Here is a 23165-nt window from a genome sequence, read left to right on the forward strand (position 1 = left end):
ACACCCTCACCAATCACCACTCACCACTCACCCTCAACACTCACCCTCACCACTCACCCTCACCACTCAACCTCCCCTCACCACTCACTAATCACCACTCACAATCGCCACTCACAACCACCCTCACCATTATATTTTTGCCCCAGTCAACGCCGGATATTTCCCATTCGTAGCAGTTTATATTAACTCTATAAGCAACTTATATTAAACAGAAAGCGCGATCCTAAAGTAATTTACAACCTTCGATTAGTCCTTTGTGCGATTCAAATAATCGATTCCTGGCATGTTGGGGGTTTACATTTTGAATGATAGAGTTTCATTTTCATTGTTATTTTATTTTTTTATTTTTTCAGGAGTTTTTAATTACATTTTTGCCCCGGTCAACGCCGGATATTTCCCGTTCGTAGCAGTTTATATCGACTTTAACCAACTTATAGTAAACGGGAATCGTCCGAATCTAAAGGAATCTACAACCTTCGATTCCTTTGCGCGATTCAGAGAATCGATTCTTGGCGCGTCGGGTTTAAAAGTAATTACACAGTTGTTTTTTCATTGGTATGTAATGTTTGAAAGTTTTCATAAGATTTTAAATGTATTTTCCCAACGGGCAACGCTGGGTATATCGAGTTTATACCACAAATGCGTGCGCATATTTTTAACGGGAATTAAAAATGGCGTCCACCCGGCAGCGAATGCGTCGCTACCCGTTGCCAGGGGCAACCGCCGTCCAATGAAACTGCGTATGGTCCGGCGACACACAGACACACACACAGACAGACAGACAGATTTGCGATTTTATATATATAGATGATGATAACAGACCACTTGGCATTACTTATAACTCCTGTTTAAAATGTTCATGAGGCAAAGATATTTAACACATGGAAATGTAAGGTATTCTATACAGTTTGTTCAATGTTACGTGACTGAATGAAAGGCAGAATTGTGTTTTTAGAGTTGTTCACGTCTGCCTGAGTGGCTTATATTTGGTTACATTGTCATTTGAAAAATAAAGGTAATTGTGACAATGAAAATTGTTTTATAACAGTGTGTATTTTCATGTAACTTGTGTGGTAAAAAAAATGTCAGAAGGAACTGTTGGCCCCCGGGCATCTTCGCTTTATCAAATTTGGCCCTCGTTGCAATAAGTTTGGACACCCCTGCTCTAGATGGCTCCCGAATATTTCCCGTAGCTCTGCCCGTTACCTTTGGCCTAGATTGAATCCTTACACGAACTGTACGAGCCGGCATTAAAAGGCGAATAACCAAGCAAAGATAAATCGGAACATCAGAAAAATCGAGGCATTTTAGAACGGGTCCGTGACGCCGGACCCTCCGTGGTAGCCAGCTGGAAGTGTAGTGGTCGGCGGAAGGGCGGAAGAGCGGAAGGGTCCGATGTAACAGGGCCGGACCCGGCAAGGCCATTGTCCGCGATGGCAGTCAGGGGTTCGGATGCTGTGGGCGACAAAACAGAAATCTTCGGAGGATCAACATGCAACCGCACCCCCTCCGGCTCATCGGACATGCCAGACCTCGGCAACCCAATATGTGGAGATGACGAAGCAACACGTGGAGGAACGAAGGGTTTCAACCGCGACGGGTGGACGAACCAACGACGCCGACCCGCCCGAATACGTACACACTGTTGGCGCTTAACCTCAATCACTTCAACCGGCCCATGCCATGGCTTGTGCAGTTTGGGAGAGGTGCCTGAGGGCAATGCAGCCAGGCCCGGTCGCCGACGGATCATGACAAGTTGTGGCCGGACCTGCGCGCACAGCGCTCATTGCACGCCTGCGTTTTAGCGGTGTTAACCTGAGCCGCCTCCCGCGCCTCAAAAATCTAGTGCAGGGAGTCCCGCACATGGTCAGGTAGGGTCAATTTTTGCCCCCAACAGGCGATCATAGCCATTCAAAAATGCATCAGCGATGGAGGATGCGGATTGGTCAGGTAAGGGCCAAGCCATCAGCCACTGGGGAAAAAATTCCACACCCACCAAAAGGTATTTGTTACCCCTGGGAGTGATCGGGAAGGACCCTAGGACATCGAGAGCCACCAACTCATTGATGCGAGTAACGGAAATAGATTGCAGCGGCGGATGGCATTTCAGGCGCGGCGGCTTCCGCCGGGCGCACTCATGACAGGAGCGAATATGTTTAGAGAAGTCGGCTGTCATACCGGGCCAATAATAATCCCGTTGCAACGTTAGCAAGGACTTTTGGACACCAAGGTGCAACAACTTTTCACCGTGCAATACGCAAACCACAATGCGCCAATGGTCCACTATATAATCCCTCCACATCAAAAGGCCCTCCTGAAAAGCCAATCGACCACCTTCCACTGACACAGAACCCTCACGCGTCTGTTCTGCCTGACGCCGCGGAGCCCCTGAGGAGTCATCCAACAGCTGCTCGCGCATCCATACGGAGCGGGGCAACTGCAACACATCGTCGACCAGCACATCCGCCCCATGCAAAAGGCATCATCTGGTCCAACCCATGTGAGACTAGGCTCTAAGGAAAGCTGTCTCGGGTGTGGAACAATCAACTTCAAGGACAGTGCACATTATCAGAGTTATGTTTTTTGTTTGCATTATGACTGCAGGTATTGTGGTTTATGTAAACATGACTCCTTGTAAAAAAGGTGTCAGTTTTGTTGCCAGATAGAAGGGTAAAAAAACAATTATCACCTTTTACATTAACAAGGCAGAAGTAGCAGTTATCCAAATGGTTTGTAGGTTCTCTCCAAACCATTGGCACACCAAACTTCAGCTTAGCATTCTTTCATTTAGACCATGATCGCAAAGTTTCAACACAGGTTTTACACACTTTGTGAGGAGCCCAATTTTTGTCTTGGTCTCCAAGTCGTACTTTAAAGTAGGCAAGATAAACCTTCTTGACAAAGGTATTGATGTTGCGCCTTTGATCCTGCAAAGTGAAGCTGCCACAGATGTAGCAGAAGATATCTGGGTTATTACTGCATTTCCTTCTTTCGGATGTTGTAGTCATTGTTAGATCACACCCTGCAGAAGAAAAATATTAAATAAATGTGAATATCTACATAAAATGATATTATAAACACACTATCCTAAAAATACAGCACCATATTTTAACACTAAAGCAGTCAATGACTCGCAACAACTTGCAATCATAAGTGACAGAATTAATTTCGGGTAAAATCAATGAAAATGGGGTATGCCGACAGCATAAAAATGAGATGTGATAGAGCAAATCTGAGATCAGATTTGGAATCAGCACCCTGAAATAAGTCTAAAACAGCTGCAAAATTTCAGGCCAGATTTTTTTTGACCAGTGTAATTGCTTATTGTTTCAGAGCTTATAAGTAAAATGTGCATTGTACACCCTTCTCCACCCAACACAGCCAATTATTAAAGTTGTCACGTGATGAACAATCGTGCCAATGAATTACTGCTTTCGCGCATCAGTAGAGATGTGTGTGGATCGCTCTACAACACACTCGCCGTTGCTCACGTCACAACTTCACTAATCGGCTGTGTCGGGTAGAGGAGGGTTTACAACAGACATTTTACTCACGCAGCGATCCGACCCAATAAACGATCTTGAATCTGGTCAAACTTTCTCAATGTGCGTAGAGTCTGGTTTTACCCCAACTGGAAACCTCAGACGTGCATACGGAAGCACTGCAATTTGCCCCACTGCTTCACCAGCTCCTGCAACCGCCTCAAGGTTCTAAATCAACCCGTTACCACCACCACCATCACGGCGCAAGCACCACTCTAGGCACAAGGGGGAACTACATTGTGCTTGCTTTATTGTTGACAAACGTTAAACACTTAAACACTTTGTAATTACATGCATGTCACGCAACTTGTGTGCGGCGTCACAGCCATTGTGCAACAAATCTGTTGTTTCCAGTGACATCACTCAGCCTCAACAATGCGTTGGTTTCACGTCTACGGAATAATCGGCACACTCATTTATAACTCTTTTGTTTAACAAAAAAAATTGCTGGTGTACTTTGGCATTTAGTATACGGTGATATATTGCAATTATAAAATAATATACATAAAAAAATATCTTGGAATGTATTAACCTTGCTGTGTTAGGGCTGTTGTATTCAGTGACCAATGTCAGCAAGAGAGCACAGACTAAACCTACAAACTGGCATCTCTTAACCGAAGACAGGGCGCCTGATCAACTTCTGCCCACCCCCAAAGGTTGACATGTTTATCAACTGTTGAGGCTGCAAGTAATTTTTTTTTATGACTGCATAGGTCATTCACATAACCGATAGGCTTTTCAGTTTCACGACTGCCAATTAAAGAAGTAACACTGAGAAGCTATGGTCGGGAAACTCACCGAGGGCGACACTTTCTCCCAATGCACACACAGGCATTGACCCCACTGTCTGAGGGAGCCTCAAATAAATTGAGATTAGAGAGCCAAAGTGATCGGCTGTCACGCCAAAAATCTTACCATCATGAAAGCCATCAAACACAGGATCATATACATATATACTTTTAGGGTTAATCTACATCCCGCTTGGGAAACCCTAATCAGGCATTATAGTCAAAGGAACAAAGGACAGTATTTATAGAGCTGGGTTACTGAACTTGGTGTGTAGTTGGAGGCATTGGTCAGGATATTCCGAGAAGAGGTAAATTACACAAATCTGGTGTTTTGGAGGTGTAAGGTACTGGCTTTATAGGAATAATTGTAATTCTAATAATAGGAGTCTTTCCACCAAATATCCGACCTGGAGGCTCTGCGGTAGAGTGAGCAGTTCTCAGGTTTCAAGTTCACATCCCGGTTTGGGAATGACTCCGTCATTTATCATCCCTCCAGTGTCAATAAAACAAACACCACTTGATGGGGAAGTCAACAGTGGTTGTCCTATGGAGGGATTCGCCCTGCCACAGGAATTAGGGAATTTACACCACTGGCTCCGGGCTGTAAGCAAGAGATGAGCGTCACCTCAATGCCAAATTGAGCAAGACCCGTCCATTGCAGTGCCGTTGAGAAATGAGAAAAAGCAACCACACTGTCTCGGTGAAGTCAGAGGCAACTTCGATATCTCTCACTGTGCTTAGCTTCTTCACACGAGGTTTCAGAGACGAGGGGAGGTGCTCCCTTGACTCGGGCGTGTCGAGCGATGGCGGAGTAAAGTACTGTATACAAGAGATAACAGTAAACAAGGTAGACGCTTGGGTGTAAATACAGAGGGCAGTTGAACGGGAACCATTACGTTCCTCACTGGCATAAACAAAGCACGTATATAGCACCATGTCACCGGAAGTTTATGGGTAACAACCGCACACCGAAACCTGTCACTCTCAAAGGGCGTCATATTTCCACAATGTCTCAGCTCTCAGAGGGTTACAAACTTCCGGTTCCCCAATTCCCACATAGACTCAATTTCATAACAAAAAAATACGGCCTCCCAGGCACACAAGAGATGCCTCTGCTCACACAACCTGTAAACACGCAAATCCGAGAAAGCATTGTCTCTTTTCACTCTTCAGCGATGTAATAGTCGCTCGTAAAAATGTATTCACTTTTCGAATTAAACTACCTATTAGGAGTGATTAAAGATGTGCTTGTGGTGGGCAGGCAAAAATAAATTATGCAAAAGCAGTTCAGGCGCGGGTACGGCCTTGTGATGACGAGGCGGCAGTGCGTCGGGGCTGCCACCCTCTCTGTACTTCATAGAAAACTTCCTTGCTACTTTACCGATTTCAAATTAAAACATCGCCGCTTCATTAATGATAATTCACACATTTCTTGCAATTTCTACGGATTCATTCTCCCAGATGACCAAGACTTGTGCTGAGGAACCAACATAACCCTGGCCTTAATGTGGGAATTAACCTTCTTGGAAGTAGCGCATGCAGTGTTTAACATGGTCTGTGTCATTGTGTCACGACAGTGCTAGATTGGTGTTGTGTGGTGGTGCTGGTGAATAAGCTGCACGTGTCCTGTAATCCATCACTGGAGGCGAGGGTTGGTTGATCGGTAAAATAACAAAATGTTGCGAGACTCCCTTCGTGTGGGCGTGGAGGTATCATACCCAGGTTTTGCCAGCAGAATGCAGTACAGCAAAGTGTGGACCGATACAATCTGTCCCTTCTGTATGGGATAGTGTTGCCGCTTGCATGCGTGGGTTTTCTCCAGTCTCTCCGGTTTCCTCCCACGTATAAACATTCACTAATTTGCTGAAAACATCTTAACATATCGAGAACTGCAGAGCAATTGTTGGCACTGGCTCACCACCTGACATCATTCCAGCTTGTCTCTTGTTCCTCAGCCATTGTGAGTTACAATTTGCATGAACGACGATGGGATATAACATTAATCACGAGTATCTGTGTGTGTGGCTTTTGTAGATTTAAACGTGCTCGACGCGTGCGCAATATGGCGTTAGACCTTTCCTGGCATTGCACAGCACAGGCTTGCATTTGCATCTTTATAAGAAAAGCGCCTGCTGCGCATGCTATTCACAACAGCCTTCAACCACCACAATCACCCTTTGGTTTCACCCCTGAATACCTTCACTATTCCCACTTTAGAGCTTCATCGGACATACAAGTTACTCACACATTTTAGCTCATGCTCACACACCGATTTTGTAGCTGTTACCAAACGTGTGTGTGCGTGCCTTCGTCAATAAAGGCGGCCGGGCGTGGTGCTGGCCTTCATAGGTGCTCGCTAACAGCACTTGACCCAAAAGTCTAAGGCTATAAAGAGATATTTGTCTTGCCTTTGTCTATGGCAGTGAATAGTGGCTATTGCTTGATACTAATCCGTTCACTGACCTCTTGTGCCACCGTGGATGCAAACCTCTCCTGCGTTGGCTCAAACAGCCGCCTGTTACCCCACAAGTGAAAAGCACTCGCGGGCAGAACACCCTGGGACAGCTGGTGTAGTCACCGGGCACCGACGTAAACGTGCGGAGACCGGAGAGTCGCACCGTCCAAACACGTCGTGCCAAACATCCTCACATGCACACATGCATATATACTGTATGATGTCATCGCTACACAAATGTGCACCCCACAAAAACAACACGGGTTATTCCACACAAATCGTGCGCTACAAACACGCACACACACATCACAAGCCACACAGATATGCGCATGTACCGTACACGATTGCTATTCTACTTATTTGCAATTCCACACAGTAATCTCCTTGGAACTAGTTGCACCCTGTCTGTCGTTTTAGACGAGTGGTCTGTGAGTGTGAAGCCGTGGCCTCTGTGGGATGTGCATGGCACGGGACACACTTGGCCACCGAGGCCGGGTATCTCAACACATCAGACGGAGGCGGCGGGTCCGCAGCAGTGGAAATGAAATGCTGATGGCGATAACATAACGATAGGGAACACACCACGAACATTGCGTGGCGTTGAGCAAGATTTAAAACGATTATCGTTTAACCTTTTGTTCATTCAAACAATGAACATTCTTTTGGTCCTTTTTCACAAAATTTCAATTGTGTTTAAGGAGTGGCATTTCGGTTCACAATGAAGCGTGTTTCCAATTCGGGATCCACAACAGCAGAGCCACGTGCCTCATTCTCTCTTGAGCCTCGACGTCACTGCCTTAGACAGCCTCCACGGTTCCACGTACTCGTACTGCACCGTGCGCTACGCATCACATATCAATCTCCACGGTTTCCCGTACTCTTACCCGTGCTACGTACGCATCTTCTAAGGGAGTGAACTGGAACCATCAATTTACTTCATAAAATAACCTGGCCCTGCCTCTAGTTGGTTACCCAGAACTCAAGCACGGGCCCTCAGTGACAGACACGAACACCGGCTGTGAGATGCACAGGCACCTCACAAAGGTTAATGAATAATCCTCTCAATGCTGAGTTACGTCGTAAAAAATATACAAGTTATTCATGGTTATCGCACATCAACTTCATGTATTGCAAGTGTCACTGTTACAGATAAGGGGGTCTCGGGTACCCACAATACGCATCAAGCAAGAGGCAAATCGACAAGCGCATGCAGGACACACATACTGCAGCTCAACTTAGCCTCGAGCACCATGCTCCACCACCTATGGGTCCCATTTACTTTCAAAGACCGCACTTGGGTTATGTGCAGCCTTCAAACTCCGCTGTGCGCAGCAGAACAGGCAGGCGGTGCACTTCGCGGAGCGGTAACGACGCGAGGGAAATGCTTGCCCCGTTTCCATAACCACCCAGAGCTGTACCGGAGCGAGGCTCAGCCTCAGGCTGAGCTGCTTAGCTGCCACGGTTTCCACGAGCGGGGCCCTGAGCTGTGCCTAAGCGGCCCGCGTGTCTAAATGTGCTGCCCCCTTAGGGCCAGCAAAACACAGAACCAGCCACGACCTCACGGCTAATCATAGCAGCGAGACACTTGTGCTGCCGACGCGCAACATACGGTGTGAGTGCGTGACGGCGTGACATCACGGTGCGAGAGCGCAACGGCGTGACATCACGGTGCGAGGGCTTGACATCACGGTGCGAGGGCTTGACATCATGGTGCGAGAGCGCAACATCACGGTGTGAGAGTGTGACGGCGCGACAACACGGCGAGGCACCCACGCTGTCACGCCGTGACATCGTTCAACAACTCAAACACCGAGCCGAGTTTAAAACTACAAGGCAAACATAAAAAAATGCCAACTGTAATCGTTAATGGCCTCACCTATCCGAAACAGATAGTCACGGAAAACAACGATTTATTGTGCCATTTCCCCACTACCGACCCTGACCTCACCTAGGGTGCTGGCCCGTGGAGGTGTGCCCTCGGAAAGCGAGAAACTAAGCTGAGCCTACATGAGCGAAAAGGTGACGGGGGAGAGGGCAGGGGAGATGGAGAGGGCAGGAGAGATGGAGAGGGGAGACTTAAGGGGCAGGGGAGATTGAGAGCAGGGAGATGGAGAGGGCAGGGAGATGAAGAGGGCAGGTGAGATGGAGAGGTGGAGAGGGCAGAGGAGATGGAGAGGGCAGAGGAGATGGAGAGGGCAGGTGACATGGAGAGGGAGACATCAAGTCTCAGTTTCTTGTTCTTCACACCGACGCGAATAGTTATCCTGTGTCGTATATGACAGAGATTTGCATCAAACTAGGACCCGTATCGAACAGAGAGATCCCTTGTCTATACCCATCTGGCAGTTGACCAGTATTGGCTCAAGCAAGCCTGACTGCTGACGAGACATTTAATGTCGAAAATGGTCAAGAGTTTCGATTTAAAGCTTTCGTGACTGCAGGGATTCATCTTCTTGGTTCTTTCGGTAAAGTCACGTAGAATGGAAATAAAATAATAAAAATAAAATAAATTCTCACGACGTTTCGGCCACAACGCAAGCAGCCGTCCTCAGGTGGAGAACAGGTCTGTCGAGAAGACAGAGTCTGAATGACACACCCCAGGCTTGGAGTGACTATTTAAGCTGGGATGGAGGGGCAAAGAGCGCCTTGACAAAGTAATTTGCATATCAAGAGGCATTTAGCATATTTATGGGAAATGCAGATATGCGATTAGTACTACTTGTGAAATCCGTAGGTTTGGCGGGGGGTTTAAAGTCATTACGCCCGTGCATTATGCAGGATTAGCAGCATCAAAGGGAGGGGATAGGGGTAACATTAATTAAGGGAAGGAATGTTAATAGTATGCAGCTGCAGTAATTAAACCACAACGTAAACAACTAAAGTATATACTACATAGTATCATCAGTATACTAAATATACTCTCCAATAAGCTGAGCTACTAACAGTAAGTAATACATTACAATTCTATGTCGCAAATATATTTCGTTGCTTCCTCTTAGTATCTTTCACGCGACGGTCAATGGTACAGTGTATAGCGGATTGTATAATAAATAGTATAAAATTGTAATGTTTAATACAATGTACAAAGTAATACATGTATATAGTATCGTAATTGTATAGTGAATATACAGCAGTGTGATATACATTAGGGTGGGTAGAATAATACATAGTGTAATATTACAATGTATATAGTAATACAGTATATAATTAAATGTTAGGTTTGTCTATGACAGTATATAGTACGGTGTAGACACGTGTGATGTAAGAGAATAAAGTTTAGCTGGAAGCATATTATATTTTTTGCGACATAGAATTGTAATGTATTACTTACTGTTAGTAGCTCAGCTTATTGGAGAGTATATTTAGTATACTGATGATACTATGTAGTTTATACTTTAGTTGTTTACGTTGTGGTTTAATTACTGCAGCTGCATACTATTAACATTCCTTCCCTTAATTAATGTTACCCCTATCCCCTCCCTTTGATGCTGCTAATCCTGCATAATGCACGGGCATAATGATTTTAAACCCCCCGCCAAACCTACGCATTTCACAAGTAGTACTAATCGCATATCTGCATTTCCCATAAATATGCTAAATCCCTCTTGATATGCAAATTATTTTGTCAAGGCGCTCTTCGCCCCTCCATCCCAGCTTAAATAGTCGCTCCAAGCCTGGGGTGTATCATTCAGACTCTGTCTTCTCGACAGACCTGTTCTCCACCTGAGGACGGCTGCTTGCGTTGTGGCCGAAACGTCGTGAGAATTATTTTATTATGTTTTATTTTTATTATTTTGTTATTTCCATTCTACGTGACTTTACCGAGAGAACCAAGAAAACGGTCAAGAGCTTTCTTGTGTTGAAGCTGTACTGCTGAAATTATGCGCTGTGTAAAAACAAAAAGTTACTTGTTATGTGGAGGGGTCTCATATGTAACGGAAGAGGTTTGTCTGATTATTTACTTTATAACCTGCACACTAGGGACCGAGGGCTCAGCGTGGGACTGGTGGGACTGTTCCGAGGCTGGCCGCCCGTGGCCTGGGTCCCCCTACATCTTGCCTTGGTTGTAGAATCAAGGGATTCGAGTCGAGGCCATAGAAAATCAAAACGTGCCACTGCTAAGGACGGCTGCATTGTAAACAGGAGGCTCCGGGATGAGTTTAAATACATAAACGTAAAACAAGGTACAGGTGCAGCCCTCAAATATAGGTTGTTTGTAAAACACAAATATATTGCAACATTAAAAAAAACTATATAAGTTTATGCTGTAGGTTAATGTGCGGCATAGATTACATTAAGTCCATGCTTGTAAAGTGGCTAAGTTTAATTCCCTTCAACTTCATCATTGTACTCCCCAAAGTACACAGAATGGCTTGGATAACAAAACCCAGCCTCCCGTGTTTAGACTTTAACCGTACACCTTGTGATGTTCCTATCACTGGACACGATACTCACCGCTCTATCTGGTTGTCCAATGGGAAATGTGCCGGCTCAGTTGTTGGAACCAGGTTCGCCGACTCAGCCCGGTGTCCCACAGCACCCTGCCGGGCCGAGCCACCAAGAGGCCTCGGGCCATGACTGCAAGTGAACTCGCGAGCACGTGCTCACACCGAGCCACTTACACACGAGTGGGGTTTCGCCACCTTTTCCACTGCAGACCAAACTCAGGCAACATCTCTCAGTCAGCCTCGGTCTATCATCAAAAACTGTCCAGCAAAACTGAAATAAGGTTCAACATAGTGCCGCTACTGAGATATTGGTACAAATAAATTTCTGCCACGCGAACACAGATGCCGGTTGCCGGAGTGCCCGGGTCAAACCCAGGCAGAAAGCAGCCCTACACGTGAGCCGACTTCGAGTCTAGTCGTCACGTCGCGGGGTCGTCACATCGCAGGGTCGGCACGGAAATGGGGCGCGTGCTTGGTGACGTTCCTCGTTCAGTTCATCTTCTCAGCTCTGCTCAACGTAAAAAAAATGCTGTCGGATAATTACAAACACACAGCTCACTTAAAAAAATCTAACCTAATCTGTGCCTATGCTAAATGTTGTCAGCCTCTGGCCACAGAGGGTGTGGGGAAGGTCAAGGGGGGAAAGGGCTGGCGCACGGAGCCGTGTGGGGACGTGATATTCCCAGCCATGTGGATGATCCCGGAACGCGCGATGCTTCCGGCCCATGGAGATCGGTCGCGAGTGGTTACAGACTCGCAGTGCCATCTGCTAGCTTAAGGTCATAATCAACCGTGACAGGCGAATATTTCACAAGCCAGTCCATAGAGCAGGATCAACTATGTGTGAGGATGCTATACAAAACAAACTAGGGTAAGAGTTGTGTTGTAATTGAAGACACGAGTGGACAATTCACTCACATGTGTAAAAAGTACACTTGCCCTCTCTTCAACATTCTCTACCATAGACAACCTTATTATCCTGTACACCGATCAGAAAAAAAAAAATTGGTAACTTAAATGGTACATTCATAATTAAGTCCAAAATATAATCAGCCCTGGGCATTTATATCAACTATATTCCTAACTAAAGTACTTGAATTCCCAAGATTTCATATACTCTTAACTTATTTAGAAATGTGAGAGTGCTCTTTGCTGCTGGCTGCTTGACTTGTTAGGCTATTGGGCCTGTGCTCATGAAGCGTGATTTAAACAAATGGTAGACAGCATGCAAAATGTGTGGGGGATTTGTGATTTTCAGAAGTTTACGTTTGGAAATGTTCAACCGTGTGATTTCTACCTATTAAAGGTTGTGTTTATATTTTAAATAAGTCCTAACATGTTGTGATAGCAAGTGCTTTTGTTCTCAATACGGGTAATATTTTATGTAATTCGTTAGATAAAAAAATTGGTGCTCCTGTAATTATTTTTATACCACAAAATCTGTTTGGAACAATTCTCTCTGTGTGTGCATAAACAACGCGCTTCTCAGTCGTTCGGTGATCCATGTTCCATCACTCCTGGTGTGCTTACGGTAAAAATGACGTACGAATAGAAAGTATACGTTCCACTTTTGTTTGCCTTCTTAGATGTTTAAAAATATTTAACCCATTCTAAAAATCTGTTTTGCTCATCACGGTAATATTCCTATCAAGTTTTATCAGATAATATTAAAACCTGGTCGCTACAATTATTGCTTTTCCGTGAAGATGTTTAGGAGAATTTACCGACGTACAGTTTCACACACGGCTACGTTCGCAACGGTGGCAGGGTGATGGCGATGGTGGCATGCGTGGTCATCAACGCAGCCGCTCATACGAACGCGGGTCGCGCGTCCAGCGAGGTGGCCAGCTCCCGCACGAGCGCCAGCAGACGCGGATTCGAGAGAAGATCCTCCGTGGGAAGGGGAGGCCACGACTCAGGAAATGAGCCCAACGCCTGGGGCACACAGACCAAGCGGCACGATAAACGTTCGTGGTACGAGCAAGCGTGATGCGCAGGCCTGCATGCAGCGTGCCATGCCGGGCACACGCCGCGTGTGCCGCTGTGTTATGATGCATGTGCCGTGTGTGCCACGCATGCTGTGTTGTGATGCTTGTGCTGTGTGTGCCACGTACGCTGTGTTATGATGCGTGTTCCGTGCATGCTTTACCCGGAGTTGGCGATGTGCGCGCATGGCGCACGACATCAGGATGAACCGAGCCACCAGGCGGCGGATAAACACGTCCCCCAGGAAAGGCAGCCAGGAGGGCTCTAGCGCGGACATACGCAACACACAAGCACCCCGCTTCATGTGCATTTCTCGTCGGGATGGCCACCACCAATCGATGCTTCAACTCAATCTCATTTTAGCTGAAATTGACGTTTTCTGTCAATTCTGTTACTATTGTCAATTTGGTGACGCAGGTGACTCTAGCAAATGAGACCGTATGGTTGACTCAAGATCTATTGACTTTTTTTTGAAACACCTGCGCAGAAACTAGCCAAGCAGAGTTCATACACCAGGGCTTTAACATTTGCAAAAATACACGTCAACACGGTTCACTTTCCTGATGGAGACATTACACCAGGGGCTCAAAGAATGTGCATCTCTGGGAATGTGCAGATACCTTAAACAGCAGAAACACATTCCTTGCAATGCATAGAAGCAGATAACAACCACGTGAAAATGTACAGTTAGTGCATTTCTTAGAAGCTGTAAATGTATTTAAATGTCATTCGCGCTTGTATATTTTAGCTGCGACTGTTGCCAGGAAATATCATTAGTAATCTATGTAAGCTATGTGTTGGAGTTCTTTCGCACCGTATGTAGCCAACTGTGCTAATCAGAGGTGTGGGGGAAGGACAACAAACTGAACACAAAAAGCAAGTAAATATTAATAGCTGTAGAAATTAGACATTAATTATTTCGTAAATATGCAACCTCTATTCCAGTTTATTCCACGTAAAAGCTGCCTCCCCCATTTTGTTAAATGCCTCATCATCGTTAGCATTATGCTCATCGTTTGGCCTGTTCAAAAAATGTGGGGTTTTAGTACTCTTATATCATGTGAAAATGTATGATTGCCAAATACTCTAATTTCACGTGGATTGTAAATGTGGAGGTGAAGACCGGAGGACCCAGAGAAAAATCCACACGATCACGGGGAGAACATGCAAACTCCAGATATATAGGTGTCAGTGTCAGGATCAAACCCATCACCTCTTTTTGTATACCAGGTAAGGGAATTAACATCTCGCCACTGCGGCGCCCCACATGGTTACGCAAAATGCACTTGAACGGTTTCGTCCTGCGCATGGTCCATGCGTGTATGAGCAAAGCGCAAAGGCTCCCAGCGAGAGCTCCGGATGCCCTACCTGGCTGAGACGCCCCCAGAAGCGCCAGCGCCTCCACCTCGCCCTGCTGCACCCGCTCACAGCAGGTGGCGACGAGTGACGCGGACAAGGGCCCCCCGATGCCGCACAAGCAGGCGATGCCCGCCACAGGGCACGCCAGGAAAAGAGTCAACAGCCCACCGCCACCAGAGCCTGCATGTGTGTGCATGCGTGCATAAATACAGGCAGGCACATACAGCCACAGCAACAAATACGAACGCTTGGTTACAAAGACCCCTTGTATAGCCTTCACAAACTGTTGGGGCAAATGCTGTTAGCGGCACGGCACATGAGGGGGTGGGTGGCAGTGCCATGCCCGGCGGCCTTCATCTCCCAAGTGGCGACGTTCACACATCACAACATTTGAGACCGAGTCGACCTAGGGGAGGCCCAGGACCTCATCACCGTGAGCGGGAATCGAACTTGGGTCGCCGGGTTCGTACAGAGAGAAAGATCCCCCGTATAGCCTTAACAGACTGTTGGGGCAAGTGCTGTTCGCAAGCACCTTTGCGCACACACACATCCATGCACTGTACGAACGTAATGTTATATTTAAGTGATATTCTCAAATGAGCATTGAGGCATTGGTAGTAATATCAATTCCCACTTCCCATGGCAGGGGTGAGTCTCCGAAAGGACGACTGTTGACTTCCCCACAATGTGGTAACAATTATAGTTTTTTTGTACTAAGCAGGCAGATAAATAAAGCATAGACGTGGTAGCATAATACAGTCCAACCATGAATTTTACTGCACTGCCCCGCAGCAGCCTATAGCAACCCGTTGTGTATGGTGGTCACCCATCCAAGTACGAATCGGGCATACCCCTGTTTAGCATTTCGAGTATTTGGCTACTATACATTTCCACATGATAAGCCACTTTGTTGAGCTATAAGTTGTGGCCACGTTGCTTTTGAAAAAGAGCTACATAGCTCAGTGGGCTTTACCTGGGAAAACAATAAGTTTATAGTTTAACAGTTTAAGTTTAGCTCCCAAAATCTGAGGTCGGGTGCAAATTGAGTCATGTGGCCATAGGCACAAGATTACACAAACAACTTCAACACACGTGAAGCTCGATACCTGCGGAACAAGCACGTGTGGGTTGTGCGTGCATGCTGCGCAGAGTGCGTCGCCGTGACGACGGTGCCGAGCGTGGTCACCTGTGAGGTGCTTGGGGCACGATGTGGGGGACAGCAGGCACAGCAGGGGAACGCCAAATGGACTGTACACGCCCTACAAAGACAAAGATTCCCCGTATAGCCTTAACAGACTGTTATGGCAAGTGCTGTTAGTGCGTGTCTATGATGGCCGGAATGGCACACGAGGGGGTGGGTGGCCAGCACCACGCCCAGCTGCTTTTGTGTCCTTCCTGGCAACGTTTACAGATCACACCAGGTACTCATTTGAGGCTGCGTCGACCTAGGGGAAACCCGGGACCAGTTCAGATAATCGTTACTGTTGTCACGAGGTTTGTAGTGCGGCTTGCTAACCGCTGTACTACCACAACCCCAAGTAACCTGCAAAAATCCCCCGTATAGCCTTAACAGACTTTTGGAGCAAGTGCTGATAGCGAGTGCCTATGCACACACCTTACACACACGCACACACATGGAATGTGTCTCAAAGTCAACCATACGGTTCAGCTGCTCTGCGGCGAAACACACTGGCTTGCATGCCGCAATACGATACAGCCTTCATCGACTGTTTAGACAAGAGTTGTTAGAGAGCACCCATTAAGGCCGGTTCTGAGCACGAGGGGTGGGGTTGCCAGCACCACAGCTAACAAAACCACTACACTGAACATAGAGATGAGAGTGATCGTGAAGGCTGTGACGAATGTGATTCCACAGATGAGTCTGCCATGGCTGGTAGAGAGATGCAAATGACACTCGTATTTTTTAGTTGCTGAACACAGGCCCAAAACTAGACAAGTTGTAATAAATAAGAGTTGACACGTTTATTTAATTGAGCTGGGCTATTATATGAGCTTTGGGAAAGAGACGATGGGAGGGAATTTCTAAGTGGAGCAGTGCAAGGGATGGAGGGAAAATGAAAGTGAGGTGACCCGGAGTGCGGTGTTGTGGACAAAACAGTCAGTCTGGTAAACCGAGTCCTCAACGTGGGTAGAGAAAGCAATGAGTGAAGTTCACGGAAACAGTAACCATGGTAATAGTCGCAATAGAAGAGCGATAGGGAGGTGCCTGAACGTGTAACTGGGGTGAATTGATGAGGGCTGGCTCATCACTCATGGCGACCGTGAGGGCTCCACGTGGACACCTTGTAGGCTGAGCTGCTGGGCGAGTCGACGACGACGACGAGCGGCTTTCGGGTGAAGGGGAGGAGGTCACCGGGGTGCAGGCTGCACTCAGCGCCACGGCGCGAAACACACAACACCAGCGTCGGCGCCTAGCGGGCGACTTCGGCGACGGTCGCAAGGTGGGCACGCTGCACTGGCACTGCCCACAACATCCAACACGAGCACCGCCACTGTGCGCAACGGTTCCACTTCCTGTAGCGTGATGCTTCCGCGGAGGGGAAACGACAGCAGTGAACCCGGGCAGCTGCTGATGAACGAATACGGGCCTCATAGCGAAACTTGGAAGATAAACTAAAACTAGTGAACTATACACTTTTTTATTTTACCAGGTAAGGCCCACTGAGCTGATAGCTCTTTTTCAGAAGCGACCTGGCCACAAATGATAGCTCAAAATAGTGGCTCATCATGTGGACATTTATAGTAGCCAAATACTTCAAATGCAAGTTTATAGTTGTGGAGAGAAAAACCAGAGGACCCAGAGAAAAATCCACGCAACCACGGGGAGAATATGCAAACTCCAAATATACAGGCACATGTCCACCATGTAATAACGCTGTAGTTTACATTGTTGTCTGCATTACCCTATAAATACATTTTCGCGATCCAAAAATGACGCATAAGATGCCTGAGCATCTGTCTGCTTAAGTGAGCATAAGATGGTGTCCATCTTTCTCAGCAGCCCTCAGTCAGTAATGCAAATTCCACATTTCCATGAAGAGGTAGCGAGCGGCTCACCAATGTTTAAATTCTCACAAAGTAGTATGAATTTTATTCATGCTGAAGGGATACGTTGTCATCCCGCAACTAGAGTTTTAACTCAAAATTTTTTAAAAGTCTATTTCAACTCTAAATTGAAAACTAATTTCCTTATAACTGTTTTTGTGTTTAGTTTGTTGTCCTTCCCCTGCACCTGCGATGAGCATGGTTGGCTACATATAGTGCGAAAAAAGTTCAACTTACATCCATGTATAGCTGTTAGATTCTTGGGAGCTGCAATTACACTTCACTAGCTATGAGCGATGTAGACGCACACACAGATAATCATAACTGAGAGTAGAAAACAAAACCATGTTGAAAAACTCACACGATTGAAAGAAAAAACACAAAATTCAAATAGATCTTTAAAAATCTAGAATCAGTGCAAAAGAGACATTACTTTTACACTCGCATTCATACAGTTTTGGTAATATTTTAAAATATTTCCAATGACAGACTGCAGAGGAATATGTTCTTAATATAGTGAAGATTGTTCCTTTTGAGAATATTTAAATAAAAAGCGGATTTTGTTTGATTTAGTTTTAAAATTTCCATATTTTAATTATCAAGAGTTTAACTATGACGTTATCAGAGTCAATGGTGGCAGCAAAGTATTGGAGATTTCTTTGAAGCTTTCGTGACTGCAGGAATCCATACTCTTTGGTTCTTTCGGTAAAGTCACGTAGGTATAAAATAAAATAAATCACGACGTTTCGGGCGCAACACAAGCGTCCATCACCAGGCGCCTGAAACGTCGTGATTTATTTTATTTTATACCTACGTGACTTTACCGAAAGAACCAAAGAGTATTGGAGATTGCATTACAGAGAAACTTATAACAACTGAGGGTTATTGTTGTCTACAGGGAAATGTTTCCGCACTGATTACAGAACTCACCACAATGGGCAAGGCCATTGACATAAAGGTGAAATCAAATGGTCACATGGCAGGCCAGGCCTCCACATCACCATCATCAAATATAGGCAAGGAATAATTCATAATCGAGGTTTAGGTTATGCCATGTCGTGATCTAGATTTTTTTTCTTTGGGAATCCCTCCACCACCCAAAACTATCAAATTAAACTGTCATGTGCACGAGAACAAATCTCACAATCAAATTTAGCAAAGAGATACGACATTTCGCTTGGAACTGTGTCAAGCATCCTCAGGTCACGAAATATACGTGTGAGGTAGTCATGAAAGTTAACAAGGAGTACTTAAATACAAGCATTTATTACTTCAGCAAGGCAATCCCAGTTTGGTGCTGGGAAAGTTACGGACAAAGCACGCTGGGACAGCGGCTGAATGCATGGGCATGAATCCGCGGCGGGCACCAGTGGATGTGGCGTAGCAGTGAGGTGTGCGCCGCCGCAGGCGTGGCCGGGTCTGGCGCTGCGATGTCGCGACGCGTGTATGTCATCACGCCTCCCTGCTCGTACGGCCCTGGGCGGGGACGGGCGACATGCGCACGGTGTTACAGGAACGGCTCCCACGGCGCAGGCTACGGCCGCTGCTTTTAACAGGAATGCTTTTTGTACGCATGAAGTATATCGATACAGAAGCACGTTGAGACGCCCAGAGGGGTGGACACTGAAACGGGTTGGGGTTTGGAGAAAACTAATCTAGGAGCGAATGAAAGATAAGAATGAAGTACAGGACAAGTGGAAGGAACTACCAGCGTTAACCGTCATAAGGAAAGAGTCCCAGACGCAGATGTTGGTGGCACTGGCAGAAAGGGAGTGACCTCCAACTGTATAGAGGTTGCGTGAAGGTTCAGGAAGATGGCCTTGGTTGGTAGAGCCGAGAAAATGAACAAGTGAGCGGCTAGAGATGAGAAGAGAAAGGCAGGTGTGTGGCCAAGTCGACGATGGATTTGAGAACATTGAGCTGATCCTGACATTGATCTCAGAATGACGAGAGTAAAGTAAAGGCATCTGAGTGGGTGATGTGGTCTCCTTTTACAGGAGTGGTGAAAAGTCTGACAGAGGTGTTTTGTACGATAAAGAGAATCGGGGAGGCCATACAAAAGGGATTTGGGAAGACCACAAAAGGATAATGCCTCAGACTCCCTATCAGCAAGATTTAAAAATTCTTAATTTAGAGCTGTTTTTTGTGTTTAGTTTGTTGTCCTTCACCAACACCTCCTATAGCACGGTTGGCTACATACGGTGCGAAAGAGGTTCAACATACAACAATTACATGCAAAGTTATGTGGTAAGCGGTAAAAAAGTTTTTTTAGAGATTACTCCTCACAATGGAGAAATGTAGAGACCGAGTGCTGCGCTGTTCATCGGAGAGCATTACCTCGCTCTTTGCAGTCGGAAGGAGGGAACACTCCAGATGCCGAGAGATAGAGCAGCAGTGCCGAGTCAGGCGGCAACTCCTGCAACGCATAAGCAGACAGCACGGCCACATGCAAACCACAAACACACGTCCCTCGGAGAGCGCCGCCACTTACCAACCACCACTGGTGTGCATCAACACAAGCCACGCGTGGCACAATACTGCAGTAAACACCACGCCACCACCACCACTGCCCATGCAACACGTGTGGCTAGTGGTGTGAGCATAAGATTTTATCTTGGGAGCACATATACGTACACATACATCAGAACTGCTGGCTGTCTCTGAGCTGTGCCACAGGGCAGCTAACACACACACACACACACCGACGCACCCTGAAGGCGGTGGCCACAAACGTGTAGAGCTGGCTGAAGGTGGGCTTGTACAGCAGGTACTTGTGGGGGTTTTCTCTACGACGCTCCGGAGGCTCCTGGGCGCACAAAGAGACACAGCACTTACCAAACATGGCCATTTGATTTAGTCAATGCAGCACACGCAGGTGTGGTACGTGCGGTCAGCACGACTATCTCAATGCTGTTAGCGGGCATCTATGAAGGCCCGCACATCACACAAGGTACGAGCAACATCCCTAGTGGCAATGTTACTCGTATCAGGCAGATGTTTAAGGCTGAGTCGACCTAGGGGAGGTCCAGGGCCGGTTCAGAAATTAGTTACTGGCGTTAGTAGTCATGAGCGGGAATCTAACTCAGGTCGCCGTGTTTTTAGCGCAGTGCACTAACCGCTGCAATACTTGCCTTGCAGCACCAACGTTTCTTACTCACATCCCTCAGCTGCTCCCTGTCATTCTTCTATCCTCTGCAAACCTAATACAGAACGGCCAGTCAAAGTCCACACAGGTGGTGGAATGAAGGTGAATTTAAAATCCAGATCCAGAAAGCCCACGTACAATTCTGCCAGTCCGCCCTACCGCAAACCAAATCAGATTTTGACTCTTACGGACGACGTGATGGTGCACTCCTGTGGTGCCCTGCAGACATTACACCTCTCTCTTCCTTATGGACGTGAACTGAGCAGCAACTACGAATCCATATCTCTAGAGTTGTGAATCCAGCTGCTGCTGGCTGCCGCCTTCAAAGCGCAGTGAACTTGGATCCCGCTCGTGCCCTCGGTGACCACCCGCGGTGGTGGACACGAGGCCGCGTCACGGTGCGTCCCAGCCACGTTGAAGTCGTCGCGTTACTTTCCACACATAAACTGTTCACACTCTGTGATAAGAGCCCACGTTTTCATCAAACTAATTGGAACAAATGTAGTGATGTTAAATGGATCACTACGGTGTGTAGTGCCAAGTGCTGTTGAAACAGGCGCAGAGGCAAACACACCATGCAGAACCACTCAGTGGGCCACTAGGGGCATGGTACTGGGTGCTCGCAGAAGGAAGCCTGATGAGTCCTACCGACAGAGTAGGGGATTGCAGCATCCACCAGCGCCACAGGGAATTACCACAGAGTGGATCACTGGAAGAGTGTGGTGGGGGGCGGCTGGTGGTAGGGGCCATGTGAAGATGAGTCACCCCGGCACTGGGTTAAGCACGTGATGGGCCGGGGTGAGTAATGTGGGCCAAAGGTGAACGAGGGGGCACGGGGGGAGTGGCTGAGAACGTCGAGAGAGTTCCCGAAAGAGGCGTGGTTAAGGGCGGAGCCAGAGAGGGAACAGGTGCGGTGTAGCCTGGAACCGTCGGGAATATTCTGGACGTAGGGCGCGGCCGAGGGTGGAGCCAGGCTGTGCCGAGAGATAAAAGGGAAGCCCTGATCACAGATCCGGGCTGTCTGCAGGTGAAGTGGAAACCAAGTGCTACGTCTACGTCTTCATCCCCGTCTTCGACATCGTGGGTCAGGCAGCACGTTGGCTGCTCTGATCCGATTATAGTTATCCCATATGCAAGAGAAATAGGTGTATTGGGGTCCTATGCGTAACAAGAGTGAGAAAAGGTGTATTTAGTCCCGTGTGTAACAGTGTTGCGTAAAGTGTAGAATAAACGTTGTTGCCTCCTAAATAGTGTCTCTGAATGACTCGCTACTGGAAGAAGAGTGGTACTGTGCATGTTAGCGTCTCTATCTAGCACCAGAGTGTGTATGGCATAGAAGCGGCCCTAAGCGGGCATGCTTCTGGTGACTGCCAGAAAGAGGGCACTTCAGGACATCACAGTCTGGGTGAACCCGAGAGGCCAAGTGACCAGGAGAGGGTAGCGAGGGGGGCCAAGGGGTGGCGAGAGGGACACATGACATAAGGCCCAGAACCTTCTAGTAGGATCTAGAAGGGGGCGTGGCCTAGGGCGGAGCCAGGCCACGCTCAGGGGCATAAAAAGAAAGTCCCGAGCGCCGATCCGGGCTGTCTTTTGGAATCAACCCGCCGTGCTATGTCTCTTCGGTCGTCACTCTTCGGTCATTACGCTCGGGTTTGTGGGTCAGACAGTGCGTCACTGACTGACCCGGTTATCTAGTTACGCCGTTGTGGTCTAAGTTACTTGTGGTGGTCACCACCTACGTCGTTATCCCGTACGTTTATGCAGTTACCCTGTTGGGGTGTTAGATTAAACATGTTGCCTCAAGTGTGTGTCTCCATGGAACCCACTACACAAGTACCAAATTAGTCTGGAGAGGAAGAAGGGGTGTCGCACCTGGGGCCTGGCTGGAGGGGTCCTATCTGCCGGGGCTACGTGGCCTCGGGGTGTTCGCTCCAGGGCCTGCAGCATGCGGAACATGTCCAGCGTCAGTTCGCTAAACTTCACCTGCAGCCACACGACACACGGCACGCAAGCCCTTCAGTCCTGACAAGCAGTGCAAATCTGATAAACTACGGTGACATGGCCGAGCGGTAGCACGTTCACCGCTTGTTGCGTGGATGTTAAAGATCCCGAGACGTCATTCGAATAAGAGTGAACCGGTGCATGCCAATTTCATGGTTCAAATTTGCCAGATTTGAAAGATTACACCGCATGTTACTTAATTGGGAAACAAATCGCAATCGTCACTAATTTCAGCGAAAAGCCGGCAGGGCCATCCCGAAAGAAAAAAGAATCTTGAAACTCAGTGAGGATTTCCTGGGTGAACAAGGGTACGAATAATAATAAATAATAATGATGAACACCTCCCCATTGCTCAGGTGAGTATTAAATACCAAA

The 23165-nt window shown here is 47.2% G+C and overlaps 1 protein-coding gene across 9 annotated transcripts in view; it reads right to left on the bottom strand.

The window, feature by feature from the left end:
• Positions 1-284: 284 nt before the first annotated feature.
• SCAI (suppressor of cancer cell invasion) overlaps positions 285-23165 on the bottom strand; it is a 52718-nt gene continuing 29837 nt past the window's right edge. For 3 of the 9 annotated variants that reach the window (XM_078870650.1, XM_078870651.1, XM_078870648.1), the window contains 10 exons: positions 22662-22772; positions 20355-20450; positions 19982-20060; positions 19012-19120; positions 16882-16963; positions 15765-15837; positions 14588-14758; positions 13383-13483; positions 13053-13168; positions 285-1455 (listed from right to left, as the gene is read on the bottom strand). In XM_078870650.1, the coding sequence (XP_078726776.1) occupies positions 1308-1455; positions 13053-13168; positions 13383-13483; positions 14588-14758; positions 15765-15837; positions 16882-16963; positions 19012-19120; positions 19982-20060; positions 20355-20450; positions 22662-22772 (1086 nt within the window). In that variant the 3' untranslated portion in view covers positions 285-1307. Of the gene's footprint in view, positions 1456-2828; positions 5150-10510; positions 13169-13382; positions 13484-13615; positions 13862-14587; positions 14759-15764; positions 15838-16881; positions 16964-19011; positions 19121-19981; positions 20061-20354; positions 20451-22661; positions 22773-23165 lie in introns of those variants that run through there. The other 6 variants (XR_013639473.1, XR_013639474.1, XR_013639475.1 and 3 more) reach the window with 6 other exon arrangements.

This window comes from Lampetra fluviatilis, chromosome 30 (genome assembly GCF_964198595.1).
Source record: "Lampetra fluviatilis chromosome 30, kcLamFluv1.1, whole genome shotgun sequence".
Classification (NCBI taxonomy): Eukaryota; Metazoa; Chordata; class Hyperoartia; order Petromyzontiformes; family Petromyzontidae; genus Lampetra; species Lampetra fluviatilis.